Here is a 22,087-nt window from a genome sequence, read left to right as displayed (position 1 = left end):
CTTTCTGGACCAATTGCAAGCCTCTATAGGCGTGGTTTTGACAGCTCCGGCCAAGAACGAGAAGAGGGGGGTGGACTAGAAGGTGTCGGAAGCATTAGCAGTAAGAAAACATGTCAACAGAATAAAATATTAACCAATGACAGAAAAGATCGGGAAATCCCACCCCCAGCTTCAAGCCAAACACCGGGTCAGCCTTCTCTCCTCGGCCGGTGGAGAGAGCACCTCGCTCGGCTTGCGCTTAATAATTTTGTTGAGGTACTCTGTACCCTTGTATGGGGCAATAAATGCACACCCTGAATCATGACCTTAATAAATGACTCAATATGTTTTAATTTGGATCGTTATGAAAAATGGTTTGTATTTATTTAATGTATATTAACAGTAAACTGTGATATTTAGTCAAAATGTATGAAGCAATTCTGAATATATTTCTAGCGAATGTTTTTTTAATTGGAGATTTCTTGTGCCCTACAACGAAATATATTTTAAATAAAATGTAGTAAAATATTTTGTTCCGTTATTTTAACCACATATTTATTAAGAAAGATTATATTTTTATGCATTTGGACACTAGCAAGCGATTGTTTGTGAATATCGTGCATCCCATACTGATTTGGCTAAAATAAAGTGACATATGGCCAAATTCCTATTGTGATTATATTGGTCTGTTTTTTTTTTTTTTTAAATTTACACTAAATCCGATCGATTTAGTGAAGCAGTGCGCTTCTGTGAGCGGCTTCTCTCCGAAGGACAAGCGGGCAGTAAACCGGACATTGGTACTTTTATCTGAGCCCCGGGTCATTCCAAAGACAGACCCAGATGCTGCGTTGAAGCAAGGAGAAAAGAAAACATCTGAGCATATTTCAAGACAAAACTCAAGTGGGAAATGTGGGGTGAGTGCTCGATCCTGGTTACAGCAGCTTTTCTATTTTCGTAAGAAGTACGTAAAATGTAGTCAGTGAAATACTGACGGCGATAGAACTTAACAATGAAAGAAAATGCTTCTAAAAACAAAAATAATTAGCGCAAATTTTATTGTGAAATATCCGTATTACAAACAATTCATTTATACATTCCGATTGGCTGAATAGTAACACATATATGGCTAAACACAATGAAATACGTCGACATATTTTTAAAAAAATAAACTCCATATACTAATAAAGGGTAAACTGTGCGCATTTATTTTAGAAGCAGGACTGAGAATATGACACGGTCCAGGAGAATCACGCGATGTGCTCTGTGTGAGGTTAGGGTTATAATCGCCATGCCATGTTGTCTTGTCCAGAATTGCTCCGGAATATTCCTGGCATGTGTCAATCCGGAATACAACCTCCCATCCCGTCCGTGGGATTCGTATATCTGTTTAGGAAGGATGTCGGGACTGCAGAGTGTACCTTTAAGAAATCCTTTCGTGGACTCTTGATTAACTCGGATTCAGTTTGTTAAAGAGCCTCTTGGCGCCAGTCGGCTGACGTCCCACAATAAGAACCGTCTCTTGTCACTTCATATTTAGGCGAAAATCCTCCAACAGCGCGTTTCAGCCCCTTCAACGTTCACGCCGCAGCTACTGCGTACGGCTGTTTTAAGGCTGTTAGTTCCCTCGTTGCGATGTTCCTCCGCAGTCTAAATGCGGGAAGTTTGATAAACACCCGAAGTGTCCATTTGGGCTGACCTCCGGATAGTCTCTGATCTTCCACATAGACTTGTTATGAAGTGCCGGCGCCGAATTCAGAAACCAGAATCTTGTCACTTTGACATTAAACCGAAACAAAAACTACTAATCTGACAGAATACAAACAGCCCACAAATTTCCTATTAACCTCTGCCTGGCCGGCTCGCCCTTTGTTGTTTAGCTGTGAGTGTTACGTCCCCGTGCACATAGTCCCCGCTATCCTCTGGTGTTCTGAGCCCGGTTTTATGATTGCTTCGCCCTTTACCAGAATGCATTTGTTTCATTTAAGAGTTACGTATTTATATACTTTAGCCAGCGACATAAAACTGACTATGATTGAAGATATCAAGGAAATGGAACTACATCGTCATTAATGCTTGACAATGTAGAAAAGCTCGCTTTGTCTGAATTTATAATGCTGATGATCTCAGCGAGGGAAGGAACTCGTGACAGCGCTGTACAATCAGACAACAACTCGCCTTTTTATTTCTCTTTATGAATTAAAATTAAACACGTCGAAAATTTTGCTACTAACCTATACGTTGTTTGAAGTACGAGTACAAAGTCACATCGTCCCTTACTGCTATCGCAGAGTCCCCGAGCTCAGGCGATAATCATTTATGCAGCGGGTTTAATTATTTAATACATGCTTTATAATGACTGAAGTATTACACGCTCAGAGTTAACACAAATCGAAACAAATTCTTATGAGATGCTTATTCATTCTGAGTCTTAGAGCAGGAGAAGAATCTACACGATCTTAAAAGAGCGTTTCCAGAGACAGGCACTTGTTGCGTTTACCTGTTTGGTGAGTATAAGATATGCTAGGAACGCGTGAGGTGTTACTTTTTTGAAAGGAACTGGCGCCAGGGGTAGGCCACGGTTATGGTCTGGGAAGGCTTAATTGATCAGACAATCAAAGGCTGAATGATAGCTGTTTTTGTATTTTTTTAATACATGGGTTAAAACAAACAAATAAGGCATATCAGGTAATGATAACACATCGGCGGTAGGAGCGGCGCTTGCTGTGTTTAAATTTACTTTTGATGTGTCTGGGACACGTCATATAATTTGGCTCCAGGCCTTTTGACCCCCACTAGGCCCCCTGGTACTAAGTGATGACTAGCTAATGCTTTATAAACCGTCATTTCGATATAATTTAGTGAGCATTTTGCCTGTTTCATGTGAGGTTTACACTGTGGACGCTAAGATAAAGTTAATGAAATTAATACATCGTACACATGAAAAAGCGATACTAAGTCAATAGCTAGATATTTAACATTTTTTTCCACACGTATCCATACCGTTAGAGACCACTCTGGCATCTAATCAAATATGACGCTCTCATTTACTTTATTTTACTGTCTAATTTCATTAATAACTTTACTCATTTATTCTCAGCTGAAGATTTTTTTTAATCAAGTGTCGCCTAGGTCACTGTTTTATCTGTAGGAACATAAGATCGCACTCATCGATTGGTTAAATGGGTGAGAATAATATACCTAATAACGTGAAACAAAAAAACCGCCATATCTTGCATTTTACATGGCCATATTATCCGCAGGCTCACTGGATTAAAAATGTTAAGTTGCTTATCTGTGTATGAATCTTGCTATTTTGTACCTCAGACGTAGATATTTTGGTTTGCAGGGTTATTCTGAATTTACTTAGAATCGAGTGGTGTGTTACATGCCAATGAAATCAGTTGAATTATAAACGTTATAGGGAAAGTTTATTTGGAAGTGGCAGTGTAGAACATTATAATAATATATGAACGCAACTGTGAGGGTGTATGTGTCTTAAAATTTTATTGCGCGAAAAAAGTGAGGTCAAAACCTGTTAAAATCCGATAAGCGCTACCTACAAGGATTTCCTTATATGGATTTGTGCAACATTCGCAAGTAAATGTGTTCAAATTTGAGATGTTTATTGTTCAGTGCTTTTAATACAATCAATATTTCGCTACGTCATAATGATAAATTCTTCGAAATAATCAGATGGCGCATGGAATTCAATGCTTTATTTTTGAATAGCATTTTAGTGCCGACGTTTTAATAATAATAAATAATAATAATAATAATATTTATTATTATTATTAAATCTAGTGTCATGCTCCCCCCACAAGTGTGATATAACTGAATCCAAATGCGTGCTATTTGTTTACTATCTTACATTAAATTTTTCAATGAAAAAAGATTAACAACACATGGGGAATGTTAATGATTTTCCATCTGTAAACTCGGACAGCTAATTATATCAACAAAGGTCTAGTAATTATGCTCAATTTATTTGTTCTGTAGATCCTGGGTGTATACATTATCTAAATGGGCAAGGGCGCAATGAAGTGTTGTGGTGTTATCACGGTACTTGGTTGACTTGGAAAGGAGCTCGTGCTCGAAGCCTTTCCCATTCAGTGCTACTGGCTCGCCACACTTCAACGAAACGGAGCACAGCGCGATCCTGCAGTGCAAACCACGTATGAAGAATGACGGGGGTTTAGGACGGTTTGCTTTGTGCTTTGTCAACACACCGGTGGAGCATAGGGCATTTCCATCAAAGTACATCTGCAGCTTTTTAAAACGAAGGCCTGTTGGACTGATCTTTAGGGTGATCCATAGGCTGCACTTAGGGGTCCCACACATAGCTGCGCGAGCCCTTTATCAAGTGACAGTCCATATTATGAAAATGTAACACTCTTGTGTCATGTATATATATATATATATAGGCCTATATATATATATAAAATGTGATTTCCACATATTCATATTTAATGGTGAAGTAACAAAATTACCCATTTGCCTGCTGCCACGGAAAATAACGGGGCAGTACGGTTTATTTCTCAGTGAATTATTTGTATTTTCCCTCTCCCTGGGTACACTGGTACATTTCTATTCATTTTTCATCATATCTTCCCATCTCTTTGCATCATCTCCTCCCGCTATATTTAGCCAGGAGACGGAGGCCTTGGCGCCAGACCGTTTAAGACCTGTCAAAGTCCTTCATATTTCCCGCTGTCACATGTATACCCGCGCCTCCACCGGCTACCAACCCCCTCGCTCTCCATTTCTCCCCATCACCGTGTAGCTCTCTCCTTATTTCTCCGTACCTCCCTCCTTGGTCTGTTTATGTTGCTTTGCATCTCCCTTGCTCTCATTAAAGCCTGTTTTTAATCCTCCCCTCGCTTCAGTGTTTGCGGACTTGCGCAATTTGCTCTTCTCCTTGCCCATGCTGTCTCATTGACCCGAGCCAGCGGGGCTCCGGGTGCCCTGTCCTCCCCACTTGGACAAATTGCAACTGATTGATGAAAAATAACAACTCTCGCGAGCAGCTCTAGTAGCTGCAACAGTGGAACCCCACACACACACACACACACACACACACACGGTCCCCCGCACTCCGTTGGCTTAGTGCATGGCAGTCCGGCACACATGAAGCATCAAAAAGCGTTACCACCTCTGCCATCACGGCGGAGCTAATCAGTCTGTCACGTCAATATTACGTTCCCTTTCAGTGGCTCTCCCTTTTAACTGGGGAAGCCACGTACAGCTTTAACTCCTATAAATAATTTGATGCGTGCGATTAATACACAATATGCAAACGGACAGTTTAACAGTGGTTATTAGTAATTTACATTCTTTGTTAAATTCCGCACAATTGTTCATTGTGTTAAATAATCGGAAGGTGTTTTCATTGTCATGTAATCGATTAGAAGATAGTCATTTCTAAAAAAATAAAATTTGTAAGTAGGCCTATAAAATATGGAAAATATTAATATTGTTGTTCTTTTCAAAATGCAAAAAAGATTAAAAAGCAACAGACTTTTGAAAAGCAGAGATAGAGGAACCTTTTTTCTTACGCAACAAGTGCCTATAGTTGCGATTATTTCCAAATCTGGAGGTTTCGTCCTGTAAATCGAAGTATTAAAATGACAATGTACTCCAGCAACTTTAATAAGTTGATGCAGTCTAATAAAGACGTGACAAACAGGTGAGTCGGAGAGGATACGTTGGAAATTTGTAAAATGCCATTTATGAACTATACTCCTCCATTCAAAACAACGGCACAACCCCAGTATAAATTATATTTTGAGGCCGTATCTTTTTTATTACACAAAATTCGTTGCAGAGCAGGGATACAGTTGTCCAGCACTGCGGGATTTATACCTTTTTATAGGTATCAGGTGGGGGCGCTAAAATTTCTCTAGGGAATTTGAGATCGTGCTCTTGCCTTCTGTCCGTTTTCTTTGTAAAAACATTCAGCCGCACGTTCTAAATCGTTTACTACAGAAGGAAATGTACCTTTATAGAAAGAATAGTCATAACAGCTCAGCCTAATGGGATATACATGTTCCCATATTATCTTGCATTACAGATACAGAATGTCGAGTTCCCGGTTTCGGTAAGAAGACATGAAGTGGTATGTTCGTCCCAATTTTAAGTAGTACCCTATATTGTCCCTGTGTAACAAATTCATTTTCACCTTTTATTTTATTTATGTATTATTTTAACTTTGACATTTGAATCATTAAGAAACCCTTATTTAAAGCTGGAGGGGCAAGTGGGGCATTGGGAGTGCGAGTTGATTTTTCTACTATTTTACTTTTAGAAAGCTTTGATGTAATAATTGCATATATATTTTGCCATGTTATCTACAGATATGCCTGCAACGGACTGTAATGAAGAAAAAAACGATTCTTCGTGCGGGAAAGTATTTCTTACCTTTTTGCTGGTCACGATTGATTGATTTTAAAACAGAAATTGAATTTGTTCTCTAAAACATAAACAATATTTTAAAATCTTGATTTTTTTTAACTAGGCCTATAACTTTCCCAAGTAGAAGGAAGCACCTATCACAAATGTACACATGTAGTTACTCTGAAATGAGTTTAAAAATGCAATAGTGTAGATCAAAAGGAATGTTTTCACGTTCTCTTCGGTGCGTTACTCCCCTGTGTACTTGGTTCTTCAGCTTAAATAGATAGACTGTAGGTGAACCGGACTTTTAGCTGATTTGCACACCTACACCGTCTTATCGACTGACTTCCTTCTCCTCCGGTGTCGCCCGGCTTTGATCAGCGAGGTCTTGCCTCTTTTTAGCCGGTTCAGCGATGCAGCAGGTGGGTTGATTTTTCAATTATAACCCCTTGCATGACCCTGGCACATACCATTAACCCCATGGCGGTGCAACTCTTGGGGTGCGAGGCTCGTGCTGGTCTGCAGTTTCCGCTCCAGTAAGCTCACCTCATGTGTAATATCTAGGAGAATTCAGATGCTTGTTTTGCTGTGATGTCTTTGTAAATTTATACGCACGTGTTAAAAAAACGTTTATTTTAGTTAATAATGGAAAACTTTAAGAAACAGCAGATTTGACCAACCCAAGGAAACGAGCATGCTGTTATAAAATGTGTTTTAAAAATTATAAGGGGCAACTGATGGCGAGTGGTTGCCTAAATTACTTATGAAGCCTTAAATGTACCCATGCTCTTCTAATGGCCTCTTCTCATTAATTTGCATTCTCAGTATGCAGACACTTAAATGTTAACAACAGGTCTTTGTTAATTTGACTACGTAATAGAATTCAGAACAAATGCACCTTGCATTTTCAATATCAAGGTCCGTATAACCGTTTCCGTCCGTCAAAATGTAATTGATTCGCACTGCTTGTTCCTGTATTGATTGCTTTAAGGAAATATTTCCACGTTCGAGAGTTAAAGGATGGAACATAATGATGCATGAAAATAATTAGGTCAGAATCCTATCAGTGGTTCTCAGTGGTGCTCAGGCTGCAGACTGCGCTCCCAATGTTACAATCTCTTATCTTCGTTTGGGTTCAGTTTTGCTTTTATTCTTGGGAAAAGGTGACCACAGCGAAGCCAGAAGTAAGAATCGTGGGGCGTTGACGTCATTATTTGATTTGGGACGTAAACGCTCTTTTTGTTTTATATTCTTGGGTTTTGTTCCTTACCTGTGAAGACAGAAATGTATTGAGAATATGAATCGAGTCTGGAAGATTAATTGTACATTTCTCTAGATAATTAGGATGCGGGTTAATTCCCGTAAAAAGGAAATTAACACAAATAATCACGACAGGCGCCTTCATAATGCTTTAACTGCGAAACCACATACAGGACATCCACTCATGTCTAGTGCTGACGAATGTGGTCAACGGCAATGATACCTCAACAAAAATAAAAAAGAACTAAATTGAAAATAGCAGATAATATTGAATTGTGTGGTCATGATGTACCATAAAGAACGCTTTTTAAATGTGTTCTTTAGTAATAATGTGAAAAAAACAATGTACGTAAACAAAAATGATAAAATATATATAATAAGCAAAAATATTTCCAAATGTCTGTCTCTTCTTAATGGCATAAATGATTTCTCCTTCCCGATTCCTGTTTTACATTTTAACGTGAAAAACTGCCATGACATCATTTAAAGAATGTCGACTTGTTTATTTTTGCTGTAAGTTCAGCTGATGAAGGTATAGATGTGGTTAAAAGAGAGTATTTATAATATTAATGTAACGTTTGGTCTTCAAAGATATAGTCAATTGCTACTAATAATAATGGCTCATACCTTTATGGACATGTTCAGCTGTTGTTAGTGAATAGCCTACTAATGAAAGCCAGGTTTTTAAAAATTCGTTGGACACGTTATAATTCTCACAAACCTCGGTCAAAATGTTTAAGTATCACCTCTGTTTTATTTTGCACAATATTTTGCACTGTTCTTTCTGTTCCAGGGTTTTTTTTTCATACAAGTATAAAATAAGACTGACATCGGAAAAAACGTTAAACAAAAAAAATTACAAAAACTATATTGATCAAATAACCTATATGGTTTTAGTCCTTGCGTACGTCAGCATGACTATATTTAATAAAATACCTGTCTGCATATTTTTTTTAACAAGCAGTTAAAGAATTCCTTCCAATTCTTTAACATCCAATTATGGACATGCAATAAAACATAATTCCACATGTTAGAAGTGCATAAATTCAAACAAATTCCATTATAGTTATATTCGACTTGCAGTCTCAAGAACCAACTCTTAGTTCTCTAAACAAGATTGACGCCCCGGCTGAGTGACGTTGCGGTTTCAGTCACTGGATACATGTTACATGCCGTGTAAATGAATTTTGTCGGCCGGTGAAATCCCATATGTTATTTCCCCTTTGCGATGTTAAATTAGTGTCTGTACAAGAAGAAACAGGAAATATATGTCCAGATTGAGAGCACGGGACACCAGTTTGTTGATGAAGCTTAATGATGGAGGTGGAAACGAGTGAAACGATGCCATTTTTGTCAGCAATGGTCTCACCCAGGTGCAATGGTCCTGTTTGACGCAGTATAGTTAGAGGTATGCACGTGCGATTTACTGACTTGACAATTGAGGGACTTGGGAAAAAATCCAGTAATTTGCGTGCCGACCTCACGACTCCGCATTGCATTGTTTATGAAGTCTCACGTGTGCTTTATTCACGCAAATCATTTATGTGGCCACTTGAGGCTACAGAAGCCGTTCAGCGTTTATCATTTTTTTCCGCAATATTTTGCAGGTTAGAAATGTACAGAATTATCTGATGATTTTATGCGCAGTTTATTATTAAACATCATCTACTAATCGACGTGATATTGGCTTTGCTTCGATTAATGTGAGATGTGTCAGTTGACATGCGGCAATTCAGAGTTTGCGTAATCGGAACATCTGATCCACTCTGAGGTTTGCCGTCATTTTACCTACAGCTTGGAGAAAAACTGCTTTTATTATCTGTGATGATGTATTTACTGTGAAGAAAGATAGCAGTAGTAATTCACAACGCGCTGACTTTTCTTAGGCATGTAAAAGAAAACGTGTTCGGATAGTAGGTATGCGCGCGCGTTTTGTGCACATTGCGTATGCAGAAGGTCCTTAAGTGAAAAATGATTCTTCACATTAAAGGTAAAGGTTATAAAACACGAGAGCACAGCCCCAGTGTGTCATTTGATAAGCAGTAGCATTACGGAAAAGCTCAGGATATCGGAATGTTCCTTCTTGATACTGAGAATCCATAGTTAACATTAAGTAAAAATTGTATTAAGAATTGGTTCATAATATGTTGTCTGTTGAGTCAAATCGAATGCCTTTTATTATATTTCTACATAGCCAAGATTCATAAACATTGAAATAATCATGACTACGTGTTATCATTTAAGAAACCATTTTTTTGTTTTAGCACAGGAAAAAATTAATTTACACCAAATTCAATACAAATATTAAGAACAGTAACCAATTAAATTAATAACGTCAAATAAACGGATGGCGGCAAAATATAATTTTGATTGTTTTGTATTCTATACTTTATACATAAAATATTAATTCCTCTATGGACTGAAGCGTAATATGGGTAGAACTAAATAAAATTGAACATGTTTACTGTAAATGTACCATGTTTAGTGATTAATTTTGTACATGCGGTCGCAATAGCAACGATAAGTAATGTCATTTTTAATTATAAGATAACCCAAGTAGGCACCAAAGCGTGGTAAAACAATCTGAATTACTTCACGACAAAACGAAAAGACGATAATATACGCCACGTATTAAATACCAGCTTTGTACGGAATGTTTTAGAACCACCCGCAAAACAGACATTAGCTGTTTTGAGTGAAGCTGTTCTAGGCAAACCTTTAAGTGTTTTGGGAAGGGTGCTGTGTAAGATTAAACTGAAACCAATTAATCTACATTCAATCGAAAATCCAGGTTCACTTATTAAAATTCTGCCGTGAAGTTATATATATATTTTTTAATCAACTTCATCCTTTTTTTCGAAAAAATCTTCACCAGCGTCATGTGACATGGAGGATTGTCTGTCTTCGTGCGACGGGCCGACCTGAGAGAAAAACCTGTCCGTCGAGCACGCGGGAGTTAATTCAGTGATCCGAAACATGGAACCCACTGCCGTCCATGTCTGAAGACACTCAACGAAGAGGAGATATCATTATATTGCAAGGCTACCAGCTGACCCCCCACCCCACCCCACCCCAATGGTACATGTAGATATAGCAATCCTCTTTGGGGGGGGGAGAGTTGACCAGGGTGATGAAGATGCAAAGAATCAGCTTCAGTGGCCCTAGATGCTGGTATGTGGGCCCTGAATTACTATGGGGGGAAAGGTGGGGGGGGGGTCAGTGTTCAGACCTGCAGGCGCTCAGTGTGCATGATCAGGGCTGCTTGCTGGAAGGTGGTTTTTAGCACCAGGGTTACAGCACTGGCGCCACACAGCCACCCCCCCCCCCCCAGGGAGGTGCGTCCGGCTGCCATATACCACAGAGAGGCTGTGCTGACCTTCTCACAGTCGCACTCGGCGCTCAGGTAAGGTGAGCCACCGCCCCGCAGCGCGTCAGTCCCGAGGAACTCGGCAGGAAAACGGCTCCGGCATTACGCCCGGCTCCGGCCGCGGCCGTCCTCGGGAAACCGTCGCCCGAGATCAAAAGATTACCTGATTGCTGGCTGAATGCACACGGCGCAGTGACTGTTGAGTTTTCACTCAGCCATTTTTGTGTTCTGAAAGCTAAGTAAATACTCCCCACGCACACTTTTTGTTTTCTTGTTCTAGGAACATCACCCTCATTTGTGTCCTTTGATCTTTTGACCGGTGGTGTGCAGCTTGTTTGTCTATTCCACAACCCCCCCCCACACCAAATACCCCTGAATGGAACGGACGGTGGTGCAGCCTCTGCTCCATTAATGACCAGCCTTCACTTCCTTCACTGGTATGTTGTTCCCAGTTGCTGCAGCTCATACTGGTGGAACCACATGACCGGGGAACCAAACCTGTGTGCAGTGCCCGCGAGTAGAAGCTCCTGCTTATGATACCGGCTCCGGTTGGCTTCAAGTGAGTCAGAACCAGAAAAGGTGAGTGTAGAGCGGTATTCACACCCGAGGAGGTCTATGCTTGGTCTCCTCACCCCCGTTTACACATTACATTTTCCTAGAAAAAAAAAAAGTCATGTGACAGCCTAGAGCTGTGAAGAGAGTGCTACGTGTGCAAAAGCAGAGCGCTTCTGAACAACAAAAGTGACTTTGAGTGTAAAATGGCTTTTTTTGTTAAAACAATACATCTTATGCCTGCTGAGGTTTTAAAATGGTTTGATTTAAATGCCCTGTCAACACATTTCCCAGAAACTCTGCCACAAGTCTGTTTCATTTCCCCCACAATAAAGATCTCTGAGATTAAAGCATTGTCATAGTTTTGCTTTCCTGAAGCGTAAACCCCATTCAGAACAAGCGACACAATAAGAGCCTTCGCTTTAGTGTTAGGTATTTCTGTCCAGGTCTCTATATATGACAAATTGCCCCAGAGCAGCCATTTCGAAGTGGCTGTGTATTTTTTATGTTGCTAAAATGTCACGTCCTTCATTTAATCCTCATCCGCCCCTTAAAATATGAGCTGCTTTGAGGCTGTGACAATGCCTGCAAAATGAGCTTGTTGCAACCTTGAGAGAAAGTGTGGTTACTTTGTTTGGACTGTTACCTTCCAAAGGTCTGTAGCCACACAATCCTATACTGTTACGCAGCCATTTCTTTTTGTCAGTTCCGGTGTGTTCTGTACTGGCTAACACCAGTCAGCTCGCTTCTGAACATATCCCAGGACCCTGGAAAAAACATTTACACCTGACAGGATTGGCAATAGTTTAAGAGGACATCACAGCTGCGGAGACCATGCAGCCTCACGGATCTTTTCCAAGTGATGGACAACCGGCTCTGGTGGCTAGTAGATGCCCACGCCAAGCTGTCCTTTACACATCACCCAGCGACTCCCATTCCTGCTGGGAGAGGCTTCAAAGGAGTATACATGTACCCCCCCCCCCCCCCCAGTGCACACATGCAGAACTCACAGGATAATTTTCTCTTCCCCGACTTCTAAGCACAAGCCACAATTCAGCATTTGGATCTGAAGGCTTTAAAAGCAGGATGGAATTTTGTTGTGAACAGAAAACGGGAGCTTAACAAAAGGAGAGCCCCAAATGACCATTTCAAAAACATTCCAAATTAAGGGGAAAGATTAACTTCGCATTTCTCCCCCCCCTTTTTTTTTTGAATACTTTCCTTGGAAGGAGACCAGATGCCGCTAAGTGTCCTTAACTGTATATGATGTGAAAGGCAGTTTAGAGCCGGGAGCCCAGCAGGAGTCGGGAAAACTCACTTGAATTCTGCTCGTGGGACGTGGACAGTAGGCAGGTAACGGTAACAGGTGCGGAGATGGGGGGGGGGGGGGGGGGTTCTGAAATGAGAGACAGCCAGCTGGTCCACATCCTACAAGGGGAGCTGCGGTTTTACTGGAGTGAAGCCCTTAACCTGAGCTGCATCCGGAGAGACCTGCAGCTGCAGGGACTGACAGCTTTGCAGCCGCACCGAATGACAGCCTCTGACAGTGATGTGCAAACGGAGGGCAAACGCTTCAAAATAAAACGTCACATTTTACTGTTAAATCAATGACACAAAACAGGTGGAAATGTAATTTTTTTGTATGTTTAATTACAGGGGGTGTCTTTTTAGCAAACAATGAGACCCACCACTTGGTATTATACAAAATGAATCATCAGTCATGACGCGTCTGTCCCCATCGCTAACGGTGCGTCACTCGTGACGGTTGTGCTTGTACGTAAGCGGAAACAGGAAGTGGCGTCCGTCCCCACACATTCAGTTCCGTCCGACTGTCAGAGGCTCACATTATTTTTAAACACACCCCTTCCCTCAGATATAGCCACATTACCGATGGCAATGTGACTTTAAACCACTGCAGCGAGCTGTTAAATGTTCGCGAGGGAGCAGTTGGGCCAGATGAGGACAAAACATTAAACACACGCCCAGGCTCCACCCAGCAGGAGGCCACGCCCTCCAGGCTCCTCCCAGAAGTGGGCCACACTCCTAGGCTCCTCCCAGAAGTGGGCCACACCCTCCAGGCTCCTCCCAGAAGTGGGCCACACTCTTAGGCTCCTCCCAGCAGGAGGCCAGCAGGAGGTAGCAAAGACAAAAAGCGTTATTGGGACAGACTTGCATCCTCAATGACTTACCATGCTCCGCCTTTACGTATGAAGTCATCACTGAAGTAGTAGCCTTTATGCCACATCATGCATGGGTGAACTTCTCTCGGTAACTCCCGACCAGACTTCCTCATAACCCCGGTGAAGGGGTGATTTGAGTGAAAACTGGCCCTCAATGACTCGTATTGGGAAATCTGGAATTTGGAAAAACCTCCATGACGAAGGTAAGGTAGCGAGGGAGGGTGATGCAAATAAAAGTTTTGGGACGTACCCTCTGGGTTTTGGGCCACACCCTCCAGGGCTCATCCCGGAAGAAGGCCACACCCCCAGGCTCATCCCAGAAGAAGGCCACACCCTCCAGGCTCATCCCGGAAGAAGGCCACACCCCCAGGCTCATCCCAGAAGAAGGCCACACCCCCAGGCTCATCCCAGAAGAAGGCCACACCCTCCAGACCTAGCTACTTATATCTCTCGTGTATTTACCTTGAACACAGTCTGTACCTTAAGGCCTATAGTGACGCATCCTCAGCTAAACAGCCATACCCGACATAGGCTGACAGCATTGACTTTCTCCAGCTAAGCCGACTGCATCCGAACGTCCCTTTTCTCCTTATTAAATTAACACCACCCACCTAAGAACCCGGTTAAAAAACCAAATACACCAATTAAACATGTGCAACTAATTAATATCTATGGATTCAGTTGAAAAGGGAGGCAAATTTACATGCAGGGGATCTGAACTGCTGGATCAGTTACACTAGAAAGCAAAGGCTAAATCCAACACCTTAAAACATACAATTTAATGTTTTAAATTATTCATTATGTGCACAAAATCATATTATGGATGAGTGAGGTAAAGGACAGGCCTCAGGAAGTGATGAAATACTAAATCCAGTGAGGAAGTTAATTTAGCCAGAACAGTAACGGAAACAGGTTTGGGTCGTATGCAGGAGTAGCTTACCTGGGTCCGAGTGCTTCCGGAGACACGCTAATCACTGCAAGCAAGACCTCAGCAGACTCGGGGGAGGGGGGACTGGGGGACTGGGGGACAAACTGCTGGGCTCCATTCCCAGGGATAAGTGAATACTTCTCCCCGGTTGGCATGGGAACCAATCCGATGCGAGGGGGCAGCAAACAAGTGGGAAGGGGAGAGTTTGGGGGGGGGGGGGGGGGGCAAACCAGGTGCTTGCAAGAAAACTTAAGGGACGTGCAACAAAAAAATCACCCCCCACCCCCAACCTGAGTCAGCGTTCACTCCCCACAAAAACATTGGGATTTCATATCGGAGACCGTGGGCAGAGCCACACCTGCATGGACTCTTACACATTGAAGGAAATGAACCAAAGGTAGACGCAGGATATGACACGAGTCAAGGTCCGCGGCCAGGCGGCGTGAGATGCTGTAACAGTCTGTCATCGGCTGTGCAATTTCAGAGGCTCCTGGGTGAGTGTGCGGTGGGAAGATCGGGTGGGGGGGCTGGGCGGGGGTTCTGGAGGAGCGGCAGCCGCAGTGGCAGGGGGGGGCGCCTCCCGTCGCCCCAAAATGTCAGGATTGTCTGGCGATGGGGAACTTCTCCATGAGTTGTGCTGCGGCCTCCTGGTCGGGCCGGCTGGTCTAGGGGAAGCCCGAGGGGAAGAGGCTGAGTGGCTGGCTCTCGTTGGTGGGCAGCGGGGAGCGGTAGCCCTCGAAGTTGCGCGGGATGCTTCCACTGGTGGAACCGGAACTGTTGCTGAGGGTCTCGATGCTGCCCTCTCTCTGCAGCTCTGCGGGAGCCGAAGCATACAAAGGGTTAAAAGGGTTAATTCACGCTCGCCTGAATTGTGCAGACGGGCCCCGCGCACCTGCCCATGTCACGCCCGGGGAAACACGCGATCGGCGGCCCGACCGCAGCACGAATGCAGTCTGTGCAGGGGACTTGTGGTCACACCCTGACTGGCCTCGCAACCCAGTATTGGTGTTCTGCACGAATGCGACCTTAAACCATGCCTGGTGCACCGAGGAAAATGGTCCCCCCCCCCCCCGCACCCAGCACGCAAACCCCAGGCCCAGCATGATATTGGGAAGCACCCGCTCTACCCAAATGTAGCGGGGGGGGGGGCATTGCACACACCGTACAGCCTTCTACAAGACCCCTGGGACGCACAACAAAGAGAAACAAAACGAAAACCAGCCAAATGGCAGCCTGCCCCGAAGACGGGCGGCTGCAGCCTCGGAATGTCAATGTGCAGAGACTCACCTTTACTAGCGAGTGATTCAGCGCTAATGCCTCGCTCTCTAATCTCATTAACTGGAAGCAGCTGGTCCGCTGGGCGGGGGTGGGGGGGGTGTTTGCCACAGCCAGGCCCCTCCTGCTAACATGACGCGCCGCTCTGCTTGCTCGTTTATTCGTTTAGCTCCAGCACGGGAGACGTAAAATAATTTCACTCTATTACCCGGAGGGTTAATCCTGGGTCCAGGATGGCCACATGGCACAGCCTTGACACTGCCTGATGGGCACCTTGGCATCCCCACCGCGGTGGACTCCGTGGGAACACGAGGAGCAGAGCAGCTCATAACCTGACCTGTGAAACCTGTCAAAATATCCAGTTAAAATGACCTTCTTTTTCCCAAATATTGTGTATTACCGCTTGGATGAGGTAAAGAATGACTTTCCTGTCCCATAATCCCCAGCTGAAAGGGCCCAAATCATCAAATCATGCAACAGATAGATATCCAGAAGACCCTGATGTGGAGGCCATGTGATGAGCTCGGGGTTGGGGGGGGGGGGGGAAACAACACATTCCCTCTCACTATTTCCAGATTGGTGTGGGGGGGGTGTTTGTTTGCCTTGGTGAGAACACATGAGTCACATTCCCCTGTGACAGGTGTTCATAAATCCTACGGTGGGGCTCCAAGGTGAAGCTGGGGCTTTGGGCTGGGGGGGGGGCTTGGGGTCTGCTTTTTCTCAGTCTCCATGCAGACAGGTCGATTGCAGGGGCGCACAGACGACGAATCCCCCCCACCCTAAAATCGTCATATATTAGCTCACTGCCAATTATGCAAAAATAAACAGCATTGAAGAAGGCCTTGGAGGGGGAGCAATTCGTCTTCTGTCGGGGGGGGGGGGGGGGGGGGTCAGGGTCCACACCTGGGATAAATTCACCCAATAGAGAGGTAGCTGACGGTGTGGGTCAAGCCAATTTTGAGGCGGGGAAGTCGCCCCATTTGTTTCCAGGGGCGACTCCGGCGCCGATTAGGTTACACAGGAGGACCCCAGTCTTCGTTACGATATGCGGGGGACCGTCCCCTCGGCCATCGGTGGGGGTCTGGCGCCCAGCGCGTTTTTATGCTCCTCTTAAAAACAAAAGAAGCAGCGAGCCTGAGAGACCTGCGAGCCTAGGAGCGCAGGGCGGTGGGCCGGGGGGGCTACTGTTTCCCACAGGCGCCTGCATGGACGCCCTGGGTGCTAAGCCTCAAATGATATCGATTTCCCAGCTTGGGCGTCGGTGCCACCGCTCGTGCCTCCCCCCACGAGGAATACGAGAGTGCTGTATTATCGTAAGACCCGTAAGCCGCTAAACGCCGCTAAACGCCGCTAAAGCCCATCTAGTGCAGCCTAATCCACCTCATTGTGAGATCAGGGTGACATATTCACACGGAGGTATTCGCGTCGACCTGTGCGCCTCCCTCTGCTCCCCACGCGATGCTCGCTCCTTTCACGACGGGGCTGGCATTCGGCCTGCGTTTCCTCCCCACCGGCATGACGCTCCTCGCTTCCCAAAAAAACCGCCGTCACACGGCGAGAGAGACGTGGAACCCCTTGGCCGGCTGCAAGCCTGTTCCTGTGCGCGACGCTAACATCCGTACGAATCCTTCCCAGCTCCACACAGCGAGGGGTCTGCACCCTCGCAGGAAGCTGCTCGCCACGCCGATACCTCCATCACGCTGCGAGGACACGCATACAGACGCATGCAGACGCACGCCCCCCCCCCCCCCGCCCCGATTCAGACCACATTTGAGTAGCGAGCAGCCAGCACTATAGCAGACACACTGAGCCTGGCATTAAGGGGGAGGCGGTTGAAGATCAAAGCAAACAAAGGGGTCCTAATCAGAGACTGTGTGCCAGTGTAAAAGTGAGCGAGAGACTCCACCCCCACCCCCGTGCCATTTGTACATCCGCAGCCAGGCAGCCGGTGGAGAGAGACCTAATGGGGATCAGAGATGAAGGCGGTAACCCACACCGATACTATACTTATCCTGTCTGATTGTTTTTCTTGTTGTAACTTTAATCTCGCCGAGGTCCCAGCTGGCTCTAGTTAACGCTCTCACGTCAGACTCCTCTCCGGAGCCGCGCTGCCATCGGCCGGCAAGATAAACGGCACAGCGCTTGATCTGCAATCAGCCTTCATTAGGGAGCCTCTCTGCAATGGCCAGCCCCCTCCGGTCCCGGCGGGGGCATGCGGACGTCCTTCATCACCCCCGCCTTCAGAAGGTCCACAGTGGCACGTCTGGGTGTCGTTTTTAAGTGGCACAAAAATAAGGACGCTGACCCTCCACTCAAGAAGGCCGCGAGCTCCCTCCTGTCCCACGTCCCACCCCTCATTTACAGAGGCCCCGCCCACTAGGCCCCACCCACTCAACAGAAGGCCAGGCCTCAGATCTGGGGTGTCGTCAGAGGCTTTTTTGAAATATAAACTGCCATCTATGGAGCAGTAATCCAGGGCCCTCCTTTCATGCATTTGTCACCGGCATATCGCTAAACGGCGACAGACGGGTCGCCGCCAGAGTTACGCACTTTTGGGCAGGCAAGTCTTGGTGAGGCCACGTCACGATGCCAGTTTTTCCCAAAAATAAAATGGTGGGGGGTCAGCTGACATACAGCAAGCAGCACTAGCGGTGGAAATATGATTAATTTGTGATGTGTGCTCCCCCCCCCCCCCCCCACTTGTGGTGATGTGGGGCGGGGGGCAGCGTCAGGTCTGGCGGTCACAACTCACTCCTCCCCCTGATCAACTAGGGTGGGTTTGGCAGTCACTAAGAAGCAGACAGGAGTCCTGGCGCTGGACCTGCCCCCCCACCTCCCTCCACTGCGCGGTGTCCAGCCGCCTCACTAAAACGCATATTTAAGCCACACAGGTAAAAGCTAAACGCCCACTTTGGTCCATTTTCGATCACCTATAATGGAGGCCCTGTGCCACGTGGTCGGGTCTTCCCCAACACCCCCTCCCCTCCCGCTTGGTCTAATCTGCCCCCGCTGAAATATTAATGCCGACTGCATTTCTCACTCCTTGGTTATTTGTCAGAGATGCATCATTTACGGCTCTCCCTGCTTTTAGCGTGCAGAGTATGACACACATTTCCCTACCAGGAAGCACTGCATCTCAAAGTGAGGTTTAGCCACCGCTAACGGGCGATTAGCGACACCAAGGCTGGTGCTGGTGCTGGTGCCCCCCCCCCCCATCATGCACGAGATTCGCTCCCAACACACATTGCGAGGAACCACGGGGGTGCCAAGCCACAGCAGGTACGTACTTTAATGGGTACAGTTTCCACAGTTCAGGGTCTGAGTGCATCCTGGGCTCTGACATCACACAGAATTCCCAACCCCCCCCCCCCCCGTCATTGCCTCTCATTAGACATTAGCACCACGCTGTGACATGTGACCAACATGGCTGATTTCCATGTGATATCCAGCTCTCCCAAACTCGGCATGCAACATTTTACAGTTCGACAACATTCGGCCTCATTTAGTAGAGGCAACACAGACAGAGGCATCAGAATGGTTGAGCATCTGGTTCTGAAGAAATCACTTAAATCCTCCGTAATGACAAGTGTAACAGCTGAATGCTTTTAGCCCTCGCGGCCCGTGTTACAGAAACACTCAGGCTGTGTTTATCCCAAAGAGCCAAGCGACAGGCGGACGGGAATCTTTATTTGACAGCTATTAGCGTGACGCTCCACTGGAAAGAGGCGAGATGGCGCCGTGAAGCACTGAGACGGGAGCCGGCCCCGGGCAGTGGGCTGCGACGCTGCGATACTGCTGCGATTCCGACGACCCAAGCCTGCACTGGCGGCCAGGACTCTGAGAGGGGACTTCCTCTGGCAGGGCTGAGGGGGTCATCAGGGACTGCAGCACCAATCCATTGAGATGTAGAGCATTCACAGAAGCTGGGGGACATGCACACAGCTGCAGATCAGCCCCCACTGTGGGATTCTCTCTTTTTCTTTATAAAAAAACTAATTTGGATAAGCAGAGACCCACAGACAGGGTGACCCAGCACCATCTCTGACAGAAATCACTAACAGGGCTGACGATTACCATCAGGGGGCAGAAACTGCTTCTTGGAAACCATTCAGCGGTTGTTGTGATCCGAGTCCACGAACGGTGGCCGACAGGTTGCGTGTGAGATACGACAAGTTCCCCGTCTGGGATGTAAGCCGCAGGAAACGACCGACTGCAGGCCGCTTCTGAGATCTTGCGATTTTAGTGCCGCGACATTCCTGTGGATGCGACTACATGCGGCTTTACCTGCGAAAGGCGCAGCACAAAGCGGCAACTTTGCAGGAGCCGTCACACCGAAAGGGAGACATGGAGGGTAGAGAAACACTTGTGACGAGATCAGGTCAGAGCTTTGGTTTGGGTAACGGCGACTTTCGTGTTAGTCAGCGATGAGTGTGAAGAGCGCACCCCCATTTCACGTGATGCTACTGCCGCTAACGGTATTAGCCTAAAGCTAATATCTGCAGGTCACTGCAAAGACGGGCCTATTAGGACAATTCACCGCACGGGTCTGAAATAAAGGATCTGAGAGCCTATCACATGGTCAAGCCCAATACCTTAAAAAAAAGAGTTCTAAACTGTCAGAATCACTTTTGGTTTTTTGTTTTTGGTGTGAACTCTTTTTCAGAATAAATTATGTTTTCTGCACTCAAACTGGCCGGACTTCACCGCAGTTGTCAGCAGTAACGAAGCATCCTACCTATGACACTGCAGTCCGTAAACAGCCAGGTCACCTGGCACATCGTGTTTTGGTTCGTTCCTGCTCTAACGATGGCGGCAATGCTGCAGCGATTGCTATGCTCCAAGTAACCGGAACACAAACACATCAGTAAACAACACGGAAAGCATGATGGGAAATGGAGTCGTAGTTATTAGTAGCCTTTACAGTTGCTGTACATGTGATTGCTCAGGGTCACATGGTTTCTCTCTTGCATGTTATTGGCTGAGATCATACATACATAATGTGAGACAGACCTCCTCTCCCTGTGTCAATATGTGGCCACATTACAGGCAACGTGTCGTCGGTCCCCCTGCCAGGTCACTGTGACATATGTGTCATGCCAATGCGTGTTTTCGTTTTCGGACGATATGAGAAGTAGTGAAACAACCCCCTGACACCCCCCAGTGCACACTGACACTGAGTCGGCACCCGGGAAACTAGAATCTGTCACAGTTGGTTTGCATGGTGGCCCTCTGATGGTTTTTGGGGGCAGTGAGCATAGTCCAGTGTGCAGAGGTTAGAGCTACTCTCATGGAGTACAGTGTCAGAGGTCATCTTCCACAGGCCCAACCCCCCCCCAAGGTGGTGACTACCCTGTTCCTCACTTAGACTGACCCCACTCACCATCCATCCAATGATCAATGAGTGGGTGGGACCTATAACCTGTCCATCACAGTCTCCTTCCAATCAAAATATTAAGTCATTTCTCCCAATATACCAATACAATATGCAAATAATTGCTGGCTCTTTCAATGCCAAGACGCAATAACACATTTTACTGGAGCGTGTTGTAAAAAGCAGCCACCAGAGAGCTGTTTTTGTGCCTTTCCTCATAGCTGGGCTGCTGCCGTAACCGGCTGCCGTAACCGGCTGCCGTAACCGCCAGCGACATGGGCGTGCTCGGTGACGCCGTCACAGCGCCTCTCCCCGGCGCCTCTCCTGAGCGCTCATCCAGGGCTTGAAGGTGTCACTGGCTCTTTCCAGCACCTCTGTGCACAGACCGTGTAAAACAAGGTTATGACACAACACACTACAGGCATCCCATAAAGCACTCTCCTCTCCTCTCCCCCACTTCGGTACCCCATCCCAGTCGGATCCCGCCTTCAGCAATCCATTAAGTGCAGCCTCCGAATTTGCCCACAAAAAGGCCATTTGCTGGAGGATCCGACCCCCACCCAATCTGACTGGCTACTACTTAAGCACGTGGAGGCGCCGCTGGCATGAACGGGGCAGTGACATCGGGACCCGATGTGTCGGTGAAGGGGGGGGGGGGGTTTGCGGTGGTGACTCTGAATACAGGAATTATTCTTCAGCCTCACGCTGTCGCTGTGCATTAAGCTCAAGCTCCTGGCCTGGCAATGAATGAGCGAGCGAGTGCTGGGGGTGGGGGGATAATGACC

At 46.0% G+C, this 22,087-nt stretch overlaps 1 protein-coding gene and 1 long non-coding RNA gene across 3 annotated transcripts in view; one reads left to right on the top strand and one right to left on the bottom strand.

Moving 5' to 3' along the window:
- Positions 1 to 10: 10 nt before the first annotated feature.
- Positions 11 to 11,576, top strand: LOC111849917 (uncharacterized). Of its 2 annotated transcripts, none has more exons than XR_011983227.1 (3): positions 11 to 353; positions 712 to 893; positions 10,505 to 11,576. It is a non-coding gene; the product is annotated as an uncharacterized lncRNA (long non-coding RNA). The 2 variants fall into 2 exon arrangements; XR_002839657.2 differs by having other exon boundaries at positions 14 to 353; positions 11,449 to 11,576.
- Positions 11,577 to 13,172: 1,596 nt separating this feature from the next.
- bcas3 (BCAS3 microtubule associated cell migration factor) overlaps positions 13,173 to 22,087 on the bottom strand; it is a 166,903-nt gene continuing 157,988 nt past the window's right edge. The window contains 1 exon segment of the mRNA XM_072701345.1: positions 13,173 to 15,470. Within this exon segment, the coding sequence (XP_072557446.1) occupies positions 15,322 to 15,470 (149 nt within the window). The 3' untranslated portion in view covers positions 13,173 to 15,321.

This window comes from Paramormyrops kingsleyae, chromosome 17 (genome assembly GCF_048594095.1).
Source record: "Paramormyrops kingsleyae isolate MSU_618 chromosome 17, PKINGS_0.4, whole genome shotgun sequence".
Lineage (NCBI taxonomy): Eukaryota > Metazoa > Chordata > Actinopteri > Osteoglossiformes > Mormyridae > Paramormyrops > Paramormyrops kingsleyae.
The sequence above is the reverse complement of the archived record's forward strand: the minus strand, read 5'-3'. Positions and strand labels throughout refer to the sequence as shown.